This window comes from Ambystoma mexicanum, chromosome 9 (genome assembly GCF_040938575.1).
Source record: "Ambystoma mexicanum isolate Mex_15411 chromosome 9, UKY_AmexF1_1, whole genome shotgun sequence".
Classification (NCBI taxonomy): Eukaryota; Metazoa; Chordata; class Amphibia; order Caudata; family Ambystomatidae; genus Ambystoma; species Ambystoma mexicanum.
Genome location: NC_090931.1, coordinates 1,188,375,815 through 1,188,397,728, shown reverse-complemented (window position 1 = coordinate 1,188,397,728; position 21,914 = coordinate 1,188,375,815). Strand labels below are relative to the sequence as shown.

Below are 21,914 nucleotides of genomic sequence, written 5' to 3'. Positions count from 1 at the left end.
GAAGCAGCCAGACTATAGAATTTAGAAAAAGTGTGCAGCGATGACCAAGTTGCTGCTTCACAAATAGATTTTATGGGAACACCTCTTTGAAGGGCTGTCGAAGAAGCTATGCCTCTGGTAGAATGGGCCCTTAAACCTTCTGGTGGATCTTTGCCTGCCAATCTGTAGCGTTCTGAAATGCAAAGCACAATCCAACGTGATAGGTTTTTTTTTTTCAAAAGGGGCACACAATAAAAAACTTTAGAACCAGATTGAGGTCCCAAACTGGGACTTGGAAAGGAGAAGGAGGGAACACATTGGTGAGTCCCTTTAAGAATTGTATTATCAAAGGAATTTTAAACTAGGAACATTCTTCCGAAAGAGCGCTTGAAAATGGAAAGCGCTGCAAGATAACCTTTAATGGTCCCAACATTGAGGCCTCTATGTGACAGGGACAAGAGGAAAGACATAACTTCTGGGATAGAACACAGAAAAGGATCAACATTCTTTTCCCTGCACCAGTTGCAACATTTCTTCCAAAGGCAACGGTACAGAGATTGTGTTGCTGGCCTTCTTGCCAAAAGCAACACCTCCATGACGTCATCTGAAAGGTCCTAATCCTTGTATCTCAGCCTTTCAGATACCAAGCATGAAGGTTGAGAGTCATGACCTCTGGATGGAGAACCTGGCCTTCCATTTGTGAGAGAAGGTCCTCTCTCTGAGGGAAATGTAACGGAGGGCAGATGGACATGTCTAGAAGGTCCGGGTCCCACATTCTCCTGGCCCAATCTGTGGCAATTAGGATCATGTGGTTTCCAAACCGTCTCAATCTCCTGATGACTTGAGGAATGACAGGAATTAGAGGGAACGCATATATCAGTAGGAAGGTCCACTCCACCACAAGTGCGTCCCCTAGGGCTCCTCTCAGGGGAAATTCCCTTGAGCCATACAGGTAGAACCTGATAGAATGGAGAAGCCTGATTTGTTATCATTATGGAATCATTACTCATTGTTACCCATTATTACCCCTTTAGGAATCCAGTTATCCATTATTGCATCCTGATTAGTTATCCATTATCCACATATATGTAGCCATTTGCATTTGATAGAATGAGGCCTGTTATACATGAAGTGACATGTAGAGATATGCTGTTATGCACTTAGAATATGCATTGAACTTTAAGTATTGTGCTTGGTATGAATGAATGTTAGGCACTACATTCGAAATAGAGAGCATTTAGCTAGCATTATGAAGCCATTCAGAAGCGGTTTGTTCCGTGGCAAAGTTGTTATGGTACACTGTGAATGATTGTAATGCAAACAGAGATAACACAACCCTTGTCCAAGTGGGGAAGGCGAAGGAAGCTTATCAGCATGGCTGTGTGCTTTGCAGAGAAAAGGTGGAGGCAGGGCCATGAGCAACAGGGAGTGCTTTTGCATGGAGAGGAGAGATGGTCTCTTCCCTCTGGAGAGATAGGGATGTCAACGGAATGAATGGAGAAATAGATGGTAGGATGGCGTTTTGTACCGCAGGCAGGAGAAGAAGGCCATGATATAGATAGGCCAAAATGTCACAATGACAAAGAACACAGTGTTTGACCAGGACATAGAGGTATTGCAAAGTAAAGTACATGCAAAGACAGACATTTAGGTATGGCTCAAATATAAAATGCTGACACACAGAGAAACTAAGGAATGCTTAATGTAACCATGGATATGTGTACGTCATTGAATAGTATAACCAGAGGTGAGGGGATTGGAGTTTTTTAGATGTAAATGGAGTTCGATGAGAGAGAGATGTTTGGCGGTGGCATAGCAGTGACGCTTGGATGACTTTGAGAGAGGAAGCTTGGGGAAGTATTCTGATGGGAGCACAGATTCAAGAGCTTGGTTGAGGCATTGAGGCCCTGACACTGACTGACTGGTTATAGAAGTTAGCAGGAGAGGAGAGACACAGAGCTGGAAAGGGGAGTATTGCTGAAAAAGACATGTGCATGGTGGAATTAGAACAGACTCACACAGAGCTTTGGCTGACATGATAGAGGGGGTAATCAGACAGCGATTGTCTTAGAGAGAGAGTGTGAAGTATGGTGTGGATTGGAGAGGAATGCTGAATGCTGACACTTGCCATATGTATATTGCATTAGACATGATATATCCAGCTAATCACAGGCTTGCATTAGGAGCATGTAAGGCTTACAGTTAGTACACTGCATGGTAGATTTGCACCAAAAGCATTGAATGTGCAAATTCGAATTTGCATTATAGTAGTGTTCGCATTGTGCATTGCAGTGCATAAATAAATGTATTCCATTGTATTATAATTGAAACTGACGTCAGTGTTTTCATTTGAGTATTTCTTGTGTCATTTCTTAGTGTTTGGTGTGCATGTTATTATGTGTATGTGTTTATTATCATGGTTATGATAATAGCTTATGTTAGTGTGTCCATAGCATAGTACTAACACAGTGCACAAAGGCCCTGAGATACAGAGGAGCAGGATGGGCATAGTGGTCCACACCCCCCTATGAGATTGCCTAAGACTGATACATGCTTGCCCACTAGGGGTAGGCCAAAGGTAGCTTTTGTCTGATATATATTACGGTCTCACATACTTTTCGTTGATTCCGGTCGCAAACAAGTCTACTTGAGGGTTTCCCCAAAGGGTGAAGATCCCCTGAAGGACTTCCAATGCCAGTTCCCACTCATGGGACACCATACTCTGCCTGCTCAGAGCATCTGGCATCATATACTCCTCCTTGGTTAGATGAACTGCCGTTAAGGAGATTCCTTCTTGAATTTGCCAATACCAGAGCCGCATTGCCTCTCTGCACAGAGGTAGTGAACCTACACCTCCTCTTTTGTTTAGGTAATGCATGGCCACTGTGTTGTCTGTCATTATCGGGACATTTTTTTTCCTCTGACAGATGGCAGCAAAGCCTTCAGCGCTAGTCCGATTGCTCTCAGCTCTAAAATGTTGATGTGTAGTTTGGACTCCGATGGAGACCAACGACCGCTGATTATCAGATCGTTGGCATGAGCGCCCCACCCCATGAGTGAGGAGTCCGTCACTACTGTAATCTCCAGCCATGGTTGCCAAAAATGTTCTCCTTTTAGGATGTTCTCTTTGCAAGTCCACCACAGAAGATCCTGCCGAACCTTGTTAGGAATCTGAAGGAGATCCGTCATTTGACCTGAGAACTGGGACGATTGACTCTTTAGAGCCCATTGAAGGGATCTCATCCTCAGGTGTGCTTCTGGCACTAGGAAAATGCAGGATGCCATGAGGCCAAGCAACCTCAAGAAGTCGTAGGCCTGGAGACTTTGGGCATTTTGGAATATGGAAACATCTGAAGAATGTCTTGAGCCCTCGACTTGGGAGGCAAGCTCTTTCCCAAGGATGTGTCTAATGCAGCCTCTATGTACTAGAGCTGTTGGGAAGGTACCATTTGTGACTTATTGAAATTGAGGGAGAAGCCCAGTCTGTGGAGGAAGTGGCAGGTGACTTTCAGATGATCCAGGGCTTGTTTGGCAGAATGTGCCCTGATCAACCAATCGTCCAGGTAGGGGTAGATATGAATCCCCCTCTCTCCTGAGGTGCACTGCCACCGCTACCATTAACTTGGTGAAGACTCTCGGGGCAGAGCTCAACCCGAATGGCAGGACTTAAAACCTCAGATATTTTCTGTGCTTGAGATGGATTGGCACAGGAAAATAAGCATCCTGGAGGTCCAATGACACCAACCGATCCTGAAGTTGAAGGGCCTGAAGGATCTGAGAAAGAGTGACCATCTTGAACTTGTCCTTCCTGAGGAACTTGTTCAAGCCTCTTAAGTCCAAGATGGGTCTCAGCACTCTGTCCTTTTTGGGGATAAAAAAATATGGGGAGTAACATACCTTTTTCCTCTCTGCTACAGGTACTGGTTCTATAGCACCTTTCTCCAGCAGGGTTAAGACTTCCTGCTGTAGGAGCGGGTCTGGAAACTTCAAAGAGAGTCTCCCTGGTGGATTGTTTTGAGGTTGCGTTAGAAAAGGAAGGCAGTAATCTTGGGCTATTATTTCTAGAGCCTAAACATCTGAAGTAATGGTTCACCATTCTTGCAGATGCTGTGACAGCCTGCCTCTCTCCGGTGTCTTGTGATGCAAGTCCTCAAAGTGGTTTTGTGGTGGTTTCTGCGGCTGTTGATGGTAAAGAGGTTGCAGCTGGGCTAGTTTGCAAGTTTTCTGCGTCCACCATGAGTGGCTTTTTTCTGGCTTCTTTGACTGGTCATTCCTCTCACCTTTCCATATCAGGAGTAGTAATGATAGGATCGTCCCCTTTATGATTGTCCTGATGCACGAAAAGGCTAAGGTTGCTTAATGGCAGCTCCTAAAGATTTGGCAGCTGCTTTTGAGGTCTGCAACCTCTCAAGGCTCTCGTCATTCTTGTTGCCAAAAAGGTGAGACCCGTCAAAGGGCGTGTTCAAAAGATGGTTTGCACGTCTGGTGCGAAACCCGACTTTCGGAACCACGCAAATCTGTGCATTACCGTGCTAGTGACCATGGACCTGCTCACACTATCTGCAGTGTCCAATCCAGACTGAAGGGATTCCTGCATGGCCTCCTTTCCATTTCTACAATGGCTAGGAATCCTTCCCTTTCTTCTCCTTCTGGTATGTGCTCTGCTGCCATTGCAATGCACTTCCACAGAGTGTACGAAAATGTTGCCAAGGCACATGTGGAGTGGGACAATTTTAATGCCATACTCCCATCTGAAAATACCTTGCACGCCCAACCATCCACACACTTGTTGTCCCTATGCGGAGGGATGGAAGGGAACGCCACCTTATTTGAACCTGTGGCTGCCTGGACCACCAGACTTTCAGGAGTAGGGTGTTTTGACAGATATCCGGGGTCACTACTGAAAGGGCAGTATTTAAAGTGAGGGACTTATTCAAAGGAGGAATTGAGTATGGGGTCTACCAATTTTTGCTCACCCTATTTTGTAAGGCTACATGGAAGGGTAAAATCAGATCTTCAGTGGGGCCATGATCCAATATATCAGTCAGATCATCCTGGATGAACTGAGTTGGTGGTCTAGCCCATCCCAAATAATTGACTGTCTTTGTCATTAGCTGCCTGTAAGAGGGACTGGCATGTTCCCCTGGTTCTGGTCTGCCAAAATCTGTCTCAGGTGAAGTGTCAATTCCACTTGCATTATGCAATGTTTCCACCAGATCTCTCATTCTGCTTGCCTCAGAAATTAGGCATCCTGGGACATTCGGGGTGCCATACTCTAAGCCAAAAGAAACAACCTCCTTCTCAGACCTCTCGTTCTTCAAAAATTGAAGTTAACTATTTTATTCATTTTTGCTGAAGGAGGTGTAGCAGTAGAGCCTGGAGGCTTTACAGTCTTTGCAGCTTTTTCTTTTGCTGCTATTTTGACAGTTTCTGGCAAAATTGGAGCCTTTGAAAGATTTGGCGCCAAGGGCTTTGGGGTCGACGTCGACAAGGGCGTCAATGGCGTCAATGGGGCCAGCGAAATAGTAGTCGTCAACGGAGCTGGCTTCGAGGGCGTCGAGGCGCTCTTCGAATGCTCGCCCTTCGAGGTGTGTCAGGTTCCGGACAGCTTCGGTGACCACGAGTAGTCGACTCGACTCAAGCAATCTTTTTCGCTTGGGGTCCTAGAAGGTACCCGATATTTTCTCCTTCTTTCACCCGGGATCGAGAGCGCGCGAGTGTCAGAACGGTAATGCTCCCGGCCAGCTTCGAAGAAGGCGCGGACCGAGGCTTAGCCTTTTCAAAAACCTCCATCATTTTAATTCTAAATGCTTCCCATTCTTCAGAGGAAGAATATTTTGTGGGGTATTTCATTCTCTTGGGGGATGCATCTGAGGACGAGGTGGAAGGGGACCGGTGGCGTCTTGGACTTTTTCGCTGAAGGCGAAGAGTGGTGTGAACCACTTTGCGACCTAGACTAATGTTTTTGCTTTTCACGTCGAGGAGATTTCTCCTGATGTGACCTCGACTCTTTTCGGTCGGGTTTTTGACCTACCTGCAGTTTTCCCTTACTCTCTCACAAGGCCTGCCCCATCATTGACTGACACTTCGTACAGGCCTCCATGTTGTCGCCTTCACCGAGGCACCACAGACATTCTCAGTGCGGATCCGTGATGGACATTTTGGAACCACAGGATTTACACTTTTTGAACCCCGAACGCGTGGTAGTCGGGGTCGACGACGAGGACATCTCAAATATAGTTTCTTCACAATAACTGCATAACAGAACTACTCAAGGGGCGCTGAGTCTCTGAAGCAACATGTACTGGAGAAATACGGAACTGAGGCCAAAAAGCGCCGGGCGTGCTACTTGTATACCCAATGACGTCACCCTTGACGGAGGTCTTCAAGGGACTTCAACTCGATGACATTGACGCACGATGCCCTCTGCCGAGAATACATTTCCAAAGCAGCTAAAGCTGGATGGAATACATCTAAGATGAGGAATACATTGGAGGACACAATCCATTCGAAGGAGTGTTTCAGTTTTCACTCATCTTTGATATCGCTTCCCTGTGTGTCTCAAAATTTGGAAAGGTAAGGGTAAATTAGCGGGGTTCTGACCTCCTGTACAATTTATATTAAATCTTCAAGTGTTAAAACTTGACTTCTGGGTTGTTATACTTATCTTATTCTTAAGGGTGCCTGATCCTTTAACTGTTTGTCATAAGCGTTTGCAGTTTAATCACAAAGACCCGTCTTTCTTTCCCTTTATTTTAAAAATGAACCAGGCTACTTGAAACGTGCAGTAGTTTCGTACTCGTCTTGGTGCTATGCATGGCCGATCTTGGAATAGGCTGTTAAGACCTTATATGTTATAGCCAGATGTTCAGAAAAAGGTATTAAAACAACTACTGTGGCTGTCTGTACTATCATCATGGAACAGTTGTTATTTTTATTGTTTCCTAAATTGAAATAAAAACATAATGTATGCATTATCTTCCCTAATTCAAACACAAGTCTGGCTAAATTATTAGTGGCATTTACAAAGAGGTAGTCGGCAAATGAATACTTCTTTTATTCATAATCCCTTCATTTTATTACGCTCTATCTCCTCATTTAATCCTGTCTGCCGCCTTTTTGTTAGATGAGATCTCACTCTCTTTTCAACAACTTTTGTTCAATCTCCTTCTTTGGTGATCCATACATTTTTGGAACCACAATTCATATATAGTCTTTAAATATATTATTCATTTCTATGAAATGTTTAACAAGTGATGCATTTGTAACTTGTTTTTTTTATGCAACTGCTATGCTCAAACATTTACATTTTAATGTTCGTGGATTGTTTCCCCAAGTAGTTTAGCCCACAGGGCATGTGATCAGAAATATCACGCTGTCTGAATTGCAATTGGTAAACTTATTTTGTGTCCATAACCTACCAAGGCCTATTTCAATTACCTTGCTTTTTGGGGTTAGGATACGCACACCACTTTTCCCACGAGGCTAGTGGCCTATTATTGGTGCTAAGCCCCAAATTCTTCCAGTGTGGCACTTTGTGAGTTTTTTATTTATAGTAAAACTATGTCCAGTGTAATTAGGAGGTCACAATTGGGAATACAATTCACATGTTCTAATGTCCTGAGCACATCCCCTGTGCCTCTAATGTATGATTTAATGTGTGTGATAGATGGTTTTAGGTAATGATCTCTGGATAAGTCGATAAGGGTTGTAGTATAGAGACTATTCATGAAACTATTGGTCACCCTGGGGGAACCTGCAGATTTGCATGGGTCTTGGGAAGACTATATAAATATGACATTTTGGGCTTTTAATTGATGAGGAAATCTGCCTCTTGTTTGTCTAATTTCATTCTAGCACTTTTGCTTTGATCAGATCTAACAACAACCTTGTGGGTCTTCGATATAATCAAATTTATTCAGGGTGCCTATTACACCACTCTTGACTGCTTTCTTTCTCATGTTTTTGTTGTTCAGCAATACTTTCAAAGCTGCCATTTCTGTTATATTTAGAATGACGAAAGGTGTTTAGCCCCCTTCTCTTGTCCTTTAGCTTCTTCTAGTACTTTCCTTTCAAAGATCAGAGATTCTGTGGAGAAAATGTGTGTAGGTGGTACACAATTAGTTGGTTTTCTTAACTTGACCAAGACAGGTTTTTAACGTATTCTGTCCTAATATTACTGAAGTATTCTTTCATATGAATTGTTCCCAAAAAATAATTATTTGCTGAATTCAAATGGATTGTGCCTTTTAGTGGCAACAAAGTCTAATACGGTATTTAGTACTTGTTCTTCAATTCCTTTTAGAGTGTGATTAGAGATGTTTACAAAAATCATCTTATCATCCTTTGTTCTTCCCCCCAATCTCCTCTGTTTTGACCTTGCTGTAAAAAAGGTCGACCTGATCTTCTGTTTCTATTGCAGTTTACCCTTCTATAATATAACTGTTCGATCTGTCTTGGGTAGTAAAATGGAATTCTACTGATTGTAGTAATGTGCTACATTTTCATACTGTCTTAATTCATCATCACAATGTTGCTGTGGTATTTTGCTTACCAGACAGACTCTGGTTATGCCACCTATTATGCGACCTAGTTTATCTGTGGTTTTGTAGTCTATAGCTGGCTACCTATAGATTGGATTGGGAGTTGTTTCATGGGATGTATCCTGCCTGCTATCTGACACTCCCCTAAACTGCCATCACATCCAAGAACCAAAATCCAAACTGGGTGGGGAACTTTTATTGAAGGTATGGTATACATTATGCCTGCTTAGTAGTAAAGGCCTAGACCACTTGACACAAACACAGCAGAGTAAATACACCCCACTAGGGAATAAGGCTAAGAGATAATTTGCAAGGATAACAAGGTTTTAAACGCACAATGTACACATGCCAGCAAAGAACTCTGCTGCTCGAGAGCGCTCTGCCAAAAATAACATGAGCAGTGCATTTAAAAGGCATTAAGCATCATCATTAACATCTTCACAAGGGTACAAATCGGCATGGCTGATTGGTAGGGGACATGTATATGAGGGTGTGCTCCATAGGGAATGGCAGGCAATAAATGGCTGGTTCTTTTTTGTCGATCTTGGTCCACGTGGGTCAGCTGGGCTCACCCAGGTGATGAAGGGCAGGGCACACATAAAAACATTGTTTCTAATCTAAGCTAAACAACTAAGACCAACTATTCATTCATTATGGCAGGCACCTGGGCATCAGAGGAAGGGGGTGCCAGAGAGAACAGAGGTTAAAATACAGTTTAGTGACCCCTACCTTTGGGTCTTCATTGATACTGCAGTTCCCGCCCCAGAGTCTCCCCCAGGGGATTGATCTCTAATCTATTATTCCTGGTACCTCATGTCACACAACACTTTTGTTGGACTGGGAAGATATACAGTCGTGCGAGTCTTAGATCACCTTGGGGAGGTTAGGGTTGGGGGCCAGGTCGATGGAGGGAGGCTGGCTCTTGCCTGGCTGGGTGTGGGTCAGAGGCCCTGATGTTAGTTTAGTGGAGATGGATGGGTGCATTGCTGGGCCTGGTACTGTCTCACGCTCTGTGCAGGGTGCATTCCTGAATGTGATACTAAATATTTTCAATACTTAAGGGACAGGAGGAGAAAGGACTTCCATGGGAACAAGGATCGTGCAGAGCTGTCCCGGTGTGTTGGGATCTTGGCATGTCTGCGCAAACTCGGGATGCAAGTGCTACAGCCCTCAGTGTATTTGGCTTGGGCCTAAATACAAAATGGAGTCATTGGATAGGGGCATTACTAATGCTATTCGCATACTTCTATGTGTTAATGAATCTTCATATGCTCCTTGATGTAGGGAGCGAGTCTCTGCTTGTGGGTTATATGAGGTTCGGTGGACTGAAAGGGCCTGGACGGGGATTGGCTTGTCTCTATTCCAAAGGTAGTTAAGTTAAAAAATTACAAGAAACTGAAATCATACCTGCTGATGGAAAGAGTAGCAAATGACAATTCAGTTTCCTTTTCACTGGTCATATATGAGCAAAAAGCTATAAACACTATGGTACTACTGAACCCATATCCTAGGACACTATTCTGGCCTCAAAAGGAGGTGTTTATGCTCTTATGGGGTCTGAATGATGAATTCCAAAGTATAGTGACATCATAATGTGACTTTCTCACATTAGAAAGTATGTGGCTATATCACACAAAAGGAAAACTTACACCGATGGGCTTTCTGGTCCCAGCTTACTAGTTTGAATGGCTTTTTATGAGCCTCCATATTTCACAGAGTTCTAATGATGTTTGCTGTCCTTTTGGGCATTTATTGTATATATTTGCTAGTCAAATGTGCTTTTAAATGTTTGGAGAAGAAGACAGCTAACACCTTGAAAATTCATGAAAAGCATTTAGTAATGAAAACCTCAGAAGCATGCTGGCCTTTTTAATTGATTATTCAAAGTATTTAGGCAATTGGGGTTAGTGGTCATTAGCCTCAAAGGGGTATTCCTCTGGAAGAAAAATGTATTTCTGTGTAGTAAGGGTTTAAAAGAATATAGACTCAAATGTGATTGCAGGTGAATTTAAATGAAAGGTGCATGTAGAAAATATTGATTTAAGAGAACTAGGCCTTATGTTTAGTCCTTTGGCCTAGTTTAGTTAGAGATACTCTATTTTGAATAATGTATGCTTGCTGTCTTAATGGAGAATTGATACTTGGCACACCAAAGCAATATGTTACTCGTACGCTATCTTTCTGCAGCCTCAGCGTGCATATATGTAACACCACTTACCTTATCAGGAGGCTGTTTAAGTATTAATGAAAAATGCTTCAAACTACTATTGGATAATAAATGTAAACCTTAATTGAATAATGAATGCACATCTGTGTTGGTATCTCTTGAAGGCGGCAAGCACGACCTTTGAGGACAAAAGCTAACCCATCTTCTCATAGAGAACCTTAGTACTAATTTGGCAGATTAAAATCCCCCCCAGTGAAGACATACAATCCTCCTCTAGTTGTATTAGAGCCAATGTGCTAGATAGCATAACTAGGTTGCTGTACTGGGCAGGGGTAACATAGCTCTGAGATGTCTTGGGGATTGTGTGCTGTACATCTATGTTTTCATCCTTGATTCTTGATAATTAAGATTTACTGAACTAACTTCACCCAAGATCTTAGCCCAAAGCTTGATTTTTTGATGTCATGAGACTACATTTGACATACAATGGCAACACCAAGAAATGTGGTGTTGTGTTTTGCTAATTGTGACTGTACTTCGGTTGTGATGCAATAACTGTCATATGATGGCAGAAAGTTGGCATGTAGTGGTATATGAAGGTAAAGCTGCTGTCTAGATGTGTCCCTTGTCATATCATGAATCCAACAATGACATATCAAGGAAGTACCCTGTTTAAAATCTGATTGGAAACTAAAGTTGTCTATTTTCTGCTATAGTAATTATTTGTCACATTGCTAATCATAAACTCATTTGTATTTGTTGAATACGTGTAGAATTACTTTCCTTGATGCCAGAAAGGGCAAAGTTAATTTTACTTAACGCGCTGTGATGTCATCAATGTCAGAGTCCATGTGATGTACATTGCTGGGTTGTCATTGGGCTGTGTGATGCAACCCATGACATTTTGGTGACTTGCCATTCCAGTTCACACGGAAGTGTATTGATAAAGGCCCATCTCCATCCAATTCAATTTATGGACAAAATATCCTTATGTTTTCTTTATTTAGGAAGAAGGGCCTTCTTATTTTGCTCTCAATGTCAATAGTCGCAAAATGAACGGTTTCATATAAAGTATTTAATAGTTACTGTAAATAAGTTGTCTTTTTTATTATTGTGTTTTATGAATGCAGAAGCTGAAATATTTATTTTTCTGGTTTCCTGTGTTTTTACCCAGCAATTTTGAGGATTTGCATTTATTTTTATTTATTTATGTATTTATTGCAATACTTAGATAGCTCTGCTCGCCCATAGGCATCATTGCGCACATACAACATAGACTGGACAGACAATGAAAATGAAGAAGGGGAGATGGCAGGAAAAGAGACAGACCAAGTAAGCGGGTTTCTTAACCTAGTTTGAGATTGAACAAATGGGTTTCGGTCAATTTCTTAAAATCTTTGAGGGAGTTTACTGATCTTAGGGCTAGTTGCCGCTCATTGCAGGCAGAAGGTGCCTGGACATCGAAGATGGTTCTGCATAATCTGGTGAGCTTGAACCTGGGTTGCACCAAGTGTGCCTGGTCTTGAGACTGAAGAGTGTGGCAAGGATGGGCCACCTTGAGGCAATCCATGAGGTAATGAGGAGCCTCATAGTTCTGAAATTTGTAGGTCAAGGTGAGTAATGTATGTGTCACACAATGTTTAAAGGGGCACTAATGAAGCCCCATCCTGGCCTCAGTGATGTGGCCTTTCTGGGATAGACCATGGACCGCCTGGAGAGCTCCATTATGGGAGAGCCTTGATATTATCTTGTGATGTACCTAACAGTACATTGTTACAATAATCTAAGTGTGAGTTCACAAGAGCAGTGGCCACAACGAACTGTTGCTGATGGAGATGTATGGATGGATGTAGTTAAGTAGTTTCATGATGTAGCTACAGGCTACTCGAATGTGGTCAACATGAGGCTTCATATTGAGCTCTGCATCAAGAATAACACAGAGTGTTTTAACACTAATGGCTATTGTAATTTTGCTGCCTAAGATGATAATAATTTTTTCCTGTATTTAAGATCAAGTGAGTTGGTTGGCATCCATGTCTGGATTGAATCATAGATTGAGTTGATCACAAGAGCATCATGAGCATAGATGCCTCATAACTCAGGGATGACCTGAGTGTCATCAGTGTAGTTGGTATACTGAACACCCAGGTGATTAAAGAGAGAAAGAGTAGGGGCATGAAATAGATAATAAACAATGTGGGGGAGATGCAGGACCCCTGTGTGACCCCTGGGGTGATTGATGAAGGAAGAGAGCTAATGCCCTCCACTGCCACTCTGGCAGTCCATGGACCCGAAAAAGGATATCTATTGTGTGTCAGTGTCTGTACAGTGAGCTTATTCTTGTAACCTGGTCACCAGTAAGGAATGATCGACCATGGCAAAGGCCACTGAAAGATCTAAAAGCTTAAGAAGGCCAGGCTGACCTTTGTCGATAATACTGGCTAGATTGTTCTTAAAGTCCACCATGGCAGTTTCCATGCCATGCTTGGCTCTAAAGGTGGACTGCCGGGGATTAAAGATGTTGTTGCATTCCAGGAACTCTTGTAGTTGTAGATATGCCATATGATCCATGATTTTTAGCAAAAAAGGGATGTTAGTTATTGGCCGCTAGTGTTTGGGTATAGAGGGGTCCAAATTGTTTTTCTTCAGAAGTCGGGTGATCCATGCTTCCTTGAAAGAAAAGGGAACATTACCCTCCATGAATTTCTTTTTTTAAATGGTGGAGTTCCCCGTTAACCCCTCCCTAACCCACCCCACCACCTCACCTTTCCCAAACCAAATCTCTGCCACAAACACACAACACACACACATACATACATATATATAATATCACAAAACCTGTATTGCAAACACAGTTGTGCTCATCCTACTTATAGTGGGTGCTCTCAGTTGGCTGCAGGAATAGCCATTTCAAACATTCAAACAGATGTGTTCACCCACAGATACTATGAATATCTGACATTGCCAAACAGTACAATGTGGAGAGCACCAATTATATGAGAGCACTCAGTCTTTTGTAAATTGTAGACACACTTTAATAATTATTCAACTATTAGAATTACATATCAAATGTATGATTTAAAACATAAACCAACATGCTCTTATAGTACAAAATATCTTAAGTTCTGCCATGTAGGTTAACAGCACACCTTCCATCCCTCCTTCAGGGACTTCCTCAGATGAGATTTGCACCATTGTGAAAAAAGCCTTCTTTTATTTTCACTCTGTCCGGTCACATGACGATCCCTGTCACATGACTCACTTTTATATTCGTATTAAGGGTATTTTATAACCTGGTGGGCATTTTGTACCACGAGGTACATAATATGATCGCTCTACTTGAAATAAGTGAGCGGTTATTCTCTAAACTTTGTGACCTATCAGAGTGTTATACAAGAATGTAAAACCCGACATAATAGCCCTGGAGCCAAATGGCTCATTAATTAGTAGTATTCACCGCGGCGCAGAGAGAATTTGAGATAGTTTGACATCCATGAGGGAATAACAGCAGAATATAGCGCCAATTCATTAGGTATAAAGATTACGCCCAGTGGGCTAAACACTTTTCAAAGTGACCTGTGCTAAATGTTTTATGACTACAATATACAGTCAATCTAAGGTATAACAACGTGCTAAATTGCATTAAAACAAATATTTATATTCATATTTGCTGAAGTGCAAATGGTTTGATGCCTAAATAGGCTAAAGGGCATTTAAATAAGAGAAAAGAGATGTGAATAAAAGGAAAACAAATAAAAAAATAAGTATTTAACAGTGCAATTATCAGATTAAAATCTACATTCCAATCGTATGTTACTAATGGCTCACAATTTACATATCAATATAGATCGTATATGAAAAACTAATTTCACGTGATCAGACAGAAGAGAACTTAATACAGCTGTCAACTATAAGCAAAAATATCACTGAAATATCCCTAAAAATACCAATTACTTGCTTAACAAATGGACTGCTAGCTCTTTATCGAATTATGTCCATAGGCTGTCTTCATATAAAATTAAATGATTAGCCTAGATTCCAATCTCTGCATTTTACGTTCTCCATTATTCTTTCTTTTCAATTCAATGAGCCCTGCCCATTAAATATCAATGATTTGGAGAGTCTGATTTCTTTAGACACACTCACACAAGAAAATAATGATGTTGTTTCTTCAGATTTGATTGACAAACACATTCTGACCAGGTTTGATATATACTGATTATCCAGCGAATAGTGGGCTGAAAAATAACTCTCTATTCAACCCAAAAAGTATGTCTAACAATATACAAGTCTTTGAACAATGTGTTATAAAGGACCTTGGGAATCTTGAAAACAAAATTGACAACAAATGGACTAATTTGAATGATAGCCAAAGAAAAGCACTTGTTGCTTTAAAAAATGGCACCTTGATTGTTACCAGACAAGCAGATAAGGTTGGAGGAGTGGTGGTTTGGCTGAGAACCAAATACCTGGAAGAAGCATATAGCCAATTGAATGTTACGACTTGTTATGAAGAGGTATCTAAATGCTATTGACAACACGAAAAAAGCATTGGATGAGTTGATTTATTCATTTAAATTGCATAATTTGTTAGAACCAGATGAAGTATCATATCTAATTAAGGAATTTCCCATTACATCTATTCTTTACTTTATCCCTAAGATTCATACATGTTTGAGCTCACCACCTGGTAGACCTATAGTGGCATCAATGGGCTTATTGTTAGAAAATGTCTCTACATATTTGGATACTTTTCTTCAGCCCTTTGTTAGAGATCTCAATTCTTATGTGAGGGACACTACAGGGACACTACAGACCTACTTACCAAAATAATACTAATACTAATACAATGGGAATATGACTATATTCTAGTTACAATGGACGTAACATCTCTTTATACGTCAATTATACATACAAATGGCCTTCAAGCTTGCAAATATTTCCTGAATACTAGATCTGTTAGCTTCAAACAACAAAATGAAGTTATACTTACTTTGCTTGAACTTTGTCTAGAGCATAACATTTTCCTGTTCGAAGGTGAACAATATAGACAAAAATGTGGAAATGCCATGAGCACTTGTATAGCGCCAACGTATGCTAACCTTTATATGGGGTGGTGGGAACAAGAACATGCATGGTCAGAACAATTTGATAAATGTCCAGGACAAATTGTTTCATGGTATATATACATTGACAATTTGTTCCTTATCTGGAAGGGTACTGAAGAATCGTCAGGTGAATATATTTCACACTTAAGTAAGAATGATTCAAATTTTGAATTGACCTGTTCCAGTAGCCCAAGCCAGGTGGTATTTTTGGATGTAGAATTGTTCATAATGAATAACCAAATCAGTAGCACGTTACACAGGATGTCCACTGCATCAAATGTTTTGTTACAAGCCATCATCCGAAGAATCTGATTAATAATTTACCCTTTGGCGAAATGGTTAGAGCCAGGAAGAACTGTTCGTCAGACAATGACTTTGAGCAAGGAGCAAATAATATGGAAGCACTGTTCCTGGAAGGGAATACTCAAAGTATTCTTACTGCTTATGACAAAACATCTAAATGATATAGAGAGTATCTTTTGAAAGCTAAAGAAAAAAGAAAGACTCCTTAACTTTACTTTAATAAATTTGTATTGCGCAGCCATTGACCCTTGGGCTTAAGGGCACAACAAAAACAAAGACAACAAACAAAAAATAAGATCACAGAGCCATAGGCAACTGCAAGGTCCTAAAGTAGTGATCTCATAGATGGACGTGAACTGAGTCTTTAGCTTCTTTTTGAATATATCCATTGATTGGATGCATCATAGTTCTACTGGGATATCATTCAAAGCCTTTGGGGTGATTGCAAAGAAGGCACCTTTAGCGACCTTCACAGTTCTGCATCTTGGGATGGTAAGGAAATTCTGATGGCTAGATCTTAATGACATGACAGGTTTTATTGATCAGAAGTTCTTGTAGGTAAGAAGGCATTTTTCCCTATATGCACTTCAGAGTGATGGTCAGGATATGAAAGAATTATTGATTCAACTGGTAACCAATTCAATGTACATCTTGCAGCCACAAGATGGTCTCTATGCCCAAGCTGCTTTACCACCCTTACTGGGTTACTCTAATTGCATTAGATGTATTACTCAGTATAGATCACAATCACAACCAATTAGATCGACATTGAACAAACATTGACCTATTTTGAAGGCAGATGATGATCTTAATTTGGTGATAAGCAATTTTCCACAATTGACATTTTTGAGAGCTAAAACATTAAAGGATCTCATTTCCCTGAGTACTTTAAAACCAATTATTCAAGATACTAATTGGTTAGGGAATTTGAAAGCTAATAATGGTTTTGACAAATGCAGGAAATGCAAAATGTGTACATTTACAGAACAGAAAACCTTTGTATATCTATGAGAACAACACATCAAAAATTACAGAATTCAAAACTGCGGCGATGAAAACACAGTAAGCACTTGTTAAAACTATTTTAAAGGCTTTGTCTAAAAAAGATTGCATGTATTGTTTTCATTTATTTACCTCGACATGTAGTTCCATTGCCGAAATATCCAAAAGGACATTTCCCACATTTAGCGACTCTGTCCTCTGAGAGCTCACACTTAACGCCATTGAAACACGTCAAGTCAGCACATACACCTTTCGCAGTTTGATGCTGAGAGATTGGCTCTGATAATGAAGCACTATCATCCACAGCGGCATATGGCTTTTTGACAGTCAATATTTGGCTCTTGTGTTGTCCAAAGGTGCTTTTAGTTACTTTAGAATTTATGGTAGATATGCCAGAATGCAAAGCTACTGGATGGGGCAGTGGAACATGGACTGATGTGAACAGTGATATTCTTGGATGACTTGCTCTAATTGAGGAGCCTCTGTTAGGCTTAGATGCTTCAGTTCTATCAATCGGCTTGACAGATCCTCCATTCTGGGTGCCATGTTTTTGACTCATGGGAAGTGACATTGTTTTTTTGAGCAAAAAGCTAGAATTTATAGACAGCATATCTGAGATTGGTACAAATAACCTTGTTTTGTCAGATGCCCCATGGCGTACCATCGATAGATGCAGTTCTTCTTCTATTCTGGGAGTTTTAAGTGATTGCAGCTCCTTATGACCAATACTCTCTTTGCTCTGTGGAAATGCTCTTGATGAGCGAAACATAGGCATGTTTACTTCCTTCAATCCGGTTGCTTGGGGCCTGCCAATGGACAAAACATTTGTGGGTTCAATGGCAGCATTTCCTTGAGTTGGATGGTTGATTCTCTGCTTGGCATTTTCAGTATTAGAAGATAGTGGAATCATTTTAAGATTCAAGCTATTAGAATCACCTCTATTTATCCCAGTTGCATGCATATGATATTGGTGAGATCCTGATTGATGACCTGTGAAAGTAAGCATTTAGAATGTTTTAAAATGTTGCCAGAAACATGCAAAAACAAAAATGACATTAAACAAAATTACAAACTTCTAAACGTCCCAATGATGTTATTGGAACAGTAAAAAGTTCTTAAAAAATAAATCCAACACTATGTAGAATAAATATTCAGGACAAGAACGTTACAATGGCAATCTACTTGAATACATACATACAATAAAGGCATGTACAATAGTTCCATAACACAATATGAATCTAGAAAGGTTTGTCTCATGGAATTGTGTAAAATGTGTATTCTATAGCATATGCAAACTAAATATCTGTGTGGCACAACTGGAGAATGGTTGAAGCAGAGAAGCTGCAAGAAGAAAGACATGGACATTTACCAGTGATCTAAATTCCACGTGTTCTAGTCTTCCATGTCCCAGACTTGAATGAAGTAGTATTTCTGTTGTGGTAATAGGCACCCAGTAGTTCTAAAAGAACAGAGGCCTTGAGGGTCTGTTTCTCTATTTCTTTAACAAACAGAAATAGCAGTTGAGTCTAACAGGTGAATAGGTGGTTTAATGTCCAGAGGACTGGGAGTTTGAAGATTAGCATCGGTGTAAGATCACTTGCACAAAAGCAAAATCAAGTCATTACCACCCATTTATCGTTCTCACTCAAGTCCTAAAATAATGAGAATGTAATAAGCATGACCTACATCAATGACCACCAAACTAATTTCAAATACGAGGCTGACACATATTCTGCTCAATGGCCAGTTCACAATAGTTAATATCCAAAGGAAGAAACTCACAGGAGTGGGCAGCCTTTGATTGAGAATTCATTGGGCCTCTATAGGACACAATATGTAATTATGCATGAATGTATGTGGTATTACCTGTTTGCCACTTAGCAATTGTCAGTGACAATTCCTCCCTAGTTTTCTGACTTTTGAGGTAGACATACTCCTTTTGCGTGGCTCTCATTAGGCACTAGCAACTCTGAGACGTCATATTTTGAGATGATAGCCATGCTGTTCCTTTGGACCAGCATTCTTTAATTTGTTTATTCCTAGAGTTAAAGAGGAAATTCAGCCTCATTAGTTTGGCTTATGAGGTGGCGCTGAAAGTGCTACCTTTAAAGCCAAAACTATTGTCATTAACATAAGAGCTTCAAATATGGGCTTTGAATAAGGCTGTGTAATGCTTCTCCAAAGGAGATGACATTTGATTGGGATACACAGTTGTAATCCCTCCCATTCCCTGCCACTAGCCAATGTAATCCCTATAGCTAATCCCACCAATTCCTGCTCATTCGATTTTGTGTGAGCACTTTCATGGAGGCAGCGATGGAGGAAGCTCTCTTGAAACAAACCAACCATCTTTGAATGGTAAATATACCATGCATCTTCCTAATAAAATGATACATTGAAGCATGTGAGTGTAATCTTTTTGTAAATAGCTAATGTGCATTTCTTTATTTTTTCATGTTTCTTTAAATAGCTAATTTATATTTATTTTCTTCATCATGTTTTTTTTTGTGGCCCAGTTCTGTCTCAGCTTCCATGGCAGGCAGTGTGTATTTTCTGCAGCTTCTCTGCAGAGCATGATTTGCTTTTCAAGGACTAATGAGGTGACGAACAAGCAAGAGACTTATTCAGCAAACGTACCACAATATTACCTGATGATTGCACAGTCGCGATGAGGCGCTTGGTGATGAAGGCTCAGCCACGTTGTCACTAGGAGGGTACTGGGGGTGCAGACCACACAGTGTGACACCTTTCCATGGGGTGACACCAGGGTCGTTGAGTACACCTCCCTATTGAGGCCCCCACTGTTTAGACTGCACCAACACCTTTGTGAAATACAAACGTGTGTTTGTATTGCTCAAAGGTTTAGCCTATTCCACAGCCAACTCATTCCCTCACATTTGCTTGAATAGGGCTCTACTCCACCTCAGGTAAATCATCAGAGTTTATCAAATGCCCCCAGACAGCAAGCTGTCCCTTCTTGGGTACCAAAAGCCACAAATCTGTCTTCCCATTCAACAAATATCCATTACCTGGCAGCCTATTTGGTATGGAGCTCTACATCGCACTGAGAAATCCGGCGTGAGTTGCTCAGCCAGCTTTTTGTATTATGGGTCTTGTGTACTTGTGTGTTCATTATGAAAGCACGGCTAAAGTGACCGTACTAAGCAGTGAGGTCACACCTGACAGGGCCACCTGTGATCTATGTGACAGATTAACAGTGTGAATGTTTATTTTGTAATGTGACAGCTTTTCGCTGAGGGATCAGAGAAAATGGGCATGTGGGAGAAAACATGAAGAAGTTTTCAAATGTTGGGGTGCTGCTGGCAGTACTGCAACAGTATTCAAATGTTGGGGTGCTGCTGGCAGTCCTGCAGTTTAGATACCACTGCCTTTTTATCAGTACCATGTCCAAAAAATAAGCAACACTGAGCCAGGCCAGGTAACTTAAAGGGCTACAAATATCTCTCTGTACATATTCAGTGAAAGCAGTTTGTTAAAGGGTCATTATGATTAAGTTGCACTAATAAAAACCTATGAAATTCACTGTAAAATCTTTGTTAAAGGAACTTTATAGTTAAGTTGCTCTAATAAAAAACAATTAAATTGAGCTTGTAAAGAAGGCACACTTTCAGCTTCACCTTCTTAAAATCATTCTACTGTTCCACATCTTTCCCCAGAAGCTCAACGTATGTAGAGCCCTGTTCCTCTCTAGGCTGGACTACTGCAAAAGCCTCTCCCTCAACCTCACTCTTTATTGTCTAGGCCCCCTTCAGCTAATTCAGAATAAGCCTGCAAGACTTATACTTGACCTCAAGGCCAGGGATGGTATTGCTGCAACTCTAAAATGTGTACATTGGCTATATTCAGTGAATATATATAAGAATATATATAAACATATATATACATATATATATATATATATATATATATATATATATATATATATATATATATATATATATATTATATATATATATAATATATATTCAGTAAAAAAACTTAGTTAAAGGGATGGTATGGTTAAGTTGCTCTACTAAAAACTTATGAAATTCAGTTGAAAAAACTTTGTTAAAGGGATGTTATGGTTACAAGTAAAATTGAAAAACCCCTGAAATTCGCCAGTTATGGTAAGCTAAGCAACCATATCTCCTGCCACCACCGTGCACTGCTAAAAGTAACACCCAGTACCTGAAAGATGACATCACACATGTCATTAATGACATCACTGATGACATCACATGTCTGTCTCTCTCTTTTTTCCTTTACTGACATATGTAGGCCACACGGTTTTCTTCAATAACAGTCATGAACTAAAAATTCAAAAGGTACTACATTTGTAGACTTATCCTTCAAATATGTTCTTACAGTCATTCCCTAAGGGTCCACTCACAACATATGAAACATATACATAGGGAAAGACACAGGCTTGAAAGACAACAATGCTTTCTATGGATGAAGATAATAAGTAAGGTTATCAACACTTTCTTATAGTTCTGCTGTTTTTTTATTACTGTACTTTCCCTGGATATGCTCATATTTACTCACACTACTTTCCTTAGGGTTCAATCACATCATTTGATACTTTGAAGCTAAGCAATTATTTCTGTGCATGAAGATTATCAGTTAGGTTATGAACATTGTCTGGTAGTGCTGCTGCTATTTTGCTTACTTCACTTTCCCTGTATGTGCTTATATTTGTATATGTTGTTGTCTCTTTGTGTTTTGTCTGTAATAATGCAATTATGTAGTGAGTTGGTTTTATTAACTACTTATTACATGTTTCACAGTACACAAAATCTAATAAGAAAGCAT

The 21,914-nt window shown here is 40.5% G+C and overlaps 1 protein-coding gene across 1 annotated transcript in view; it reads right to left on the bottom strand.

Annotated features, from left to right (window-relative positions):
* LOC138489003 (von Willebrand factor D and EGF domain-containing protein-like) overlaps positions 1-21,914 on the bottom strand; it is a 3,370,177-nt gene that overhangs the window by 393,431 nt on the left and 2,954,832 nt on the right. The window contains exon 21 of the mRNA XM_069616529.1: positions 17,235-18,092. Within this exon, the coding sequence (XP_069472630.1) occupies positions 17,235-18,092 (858 nt within the window). The remainder of the gene's footprint in view (positions 1-17,234; positions 18,093-21,914) is intronic.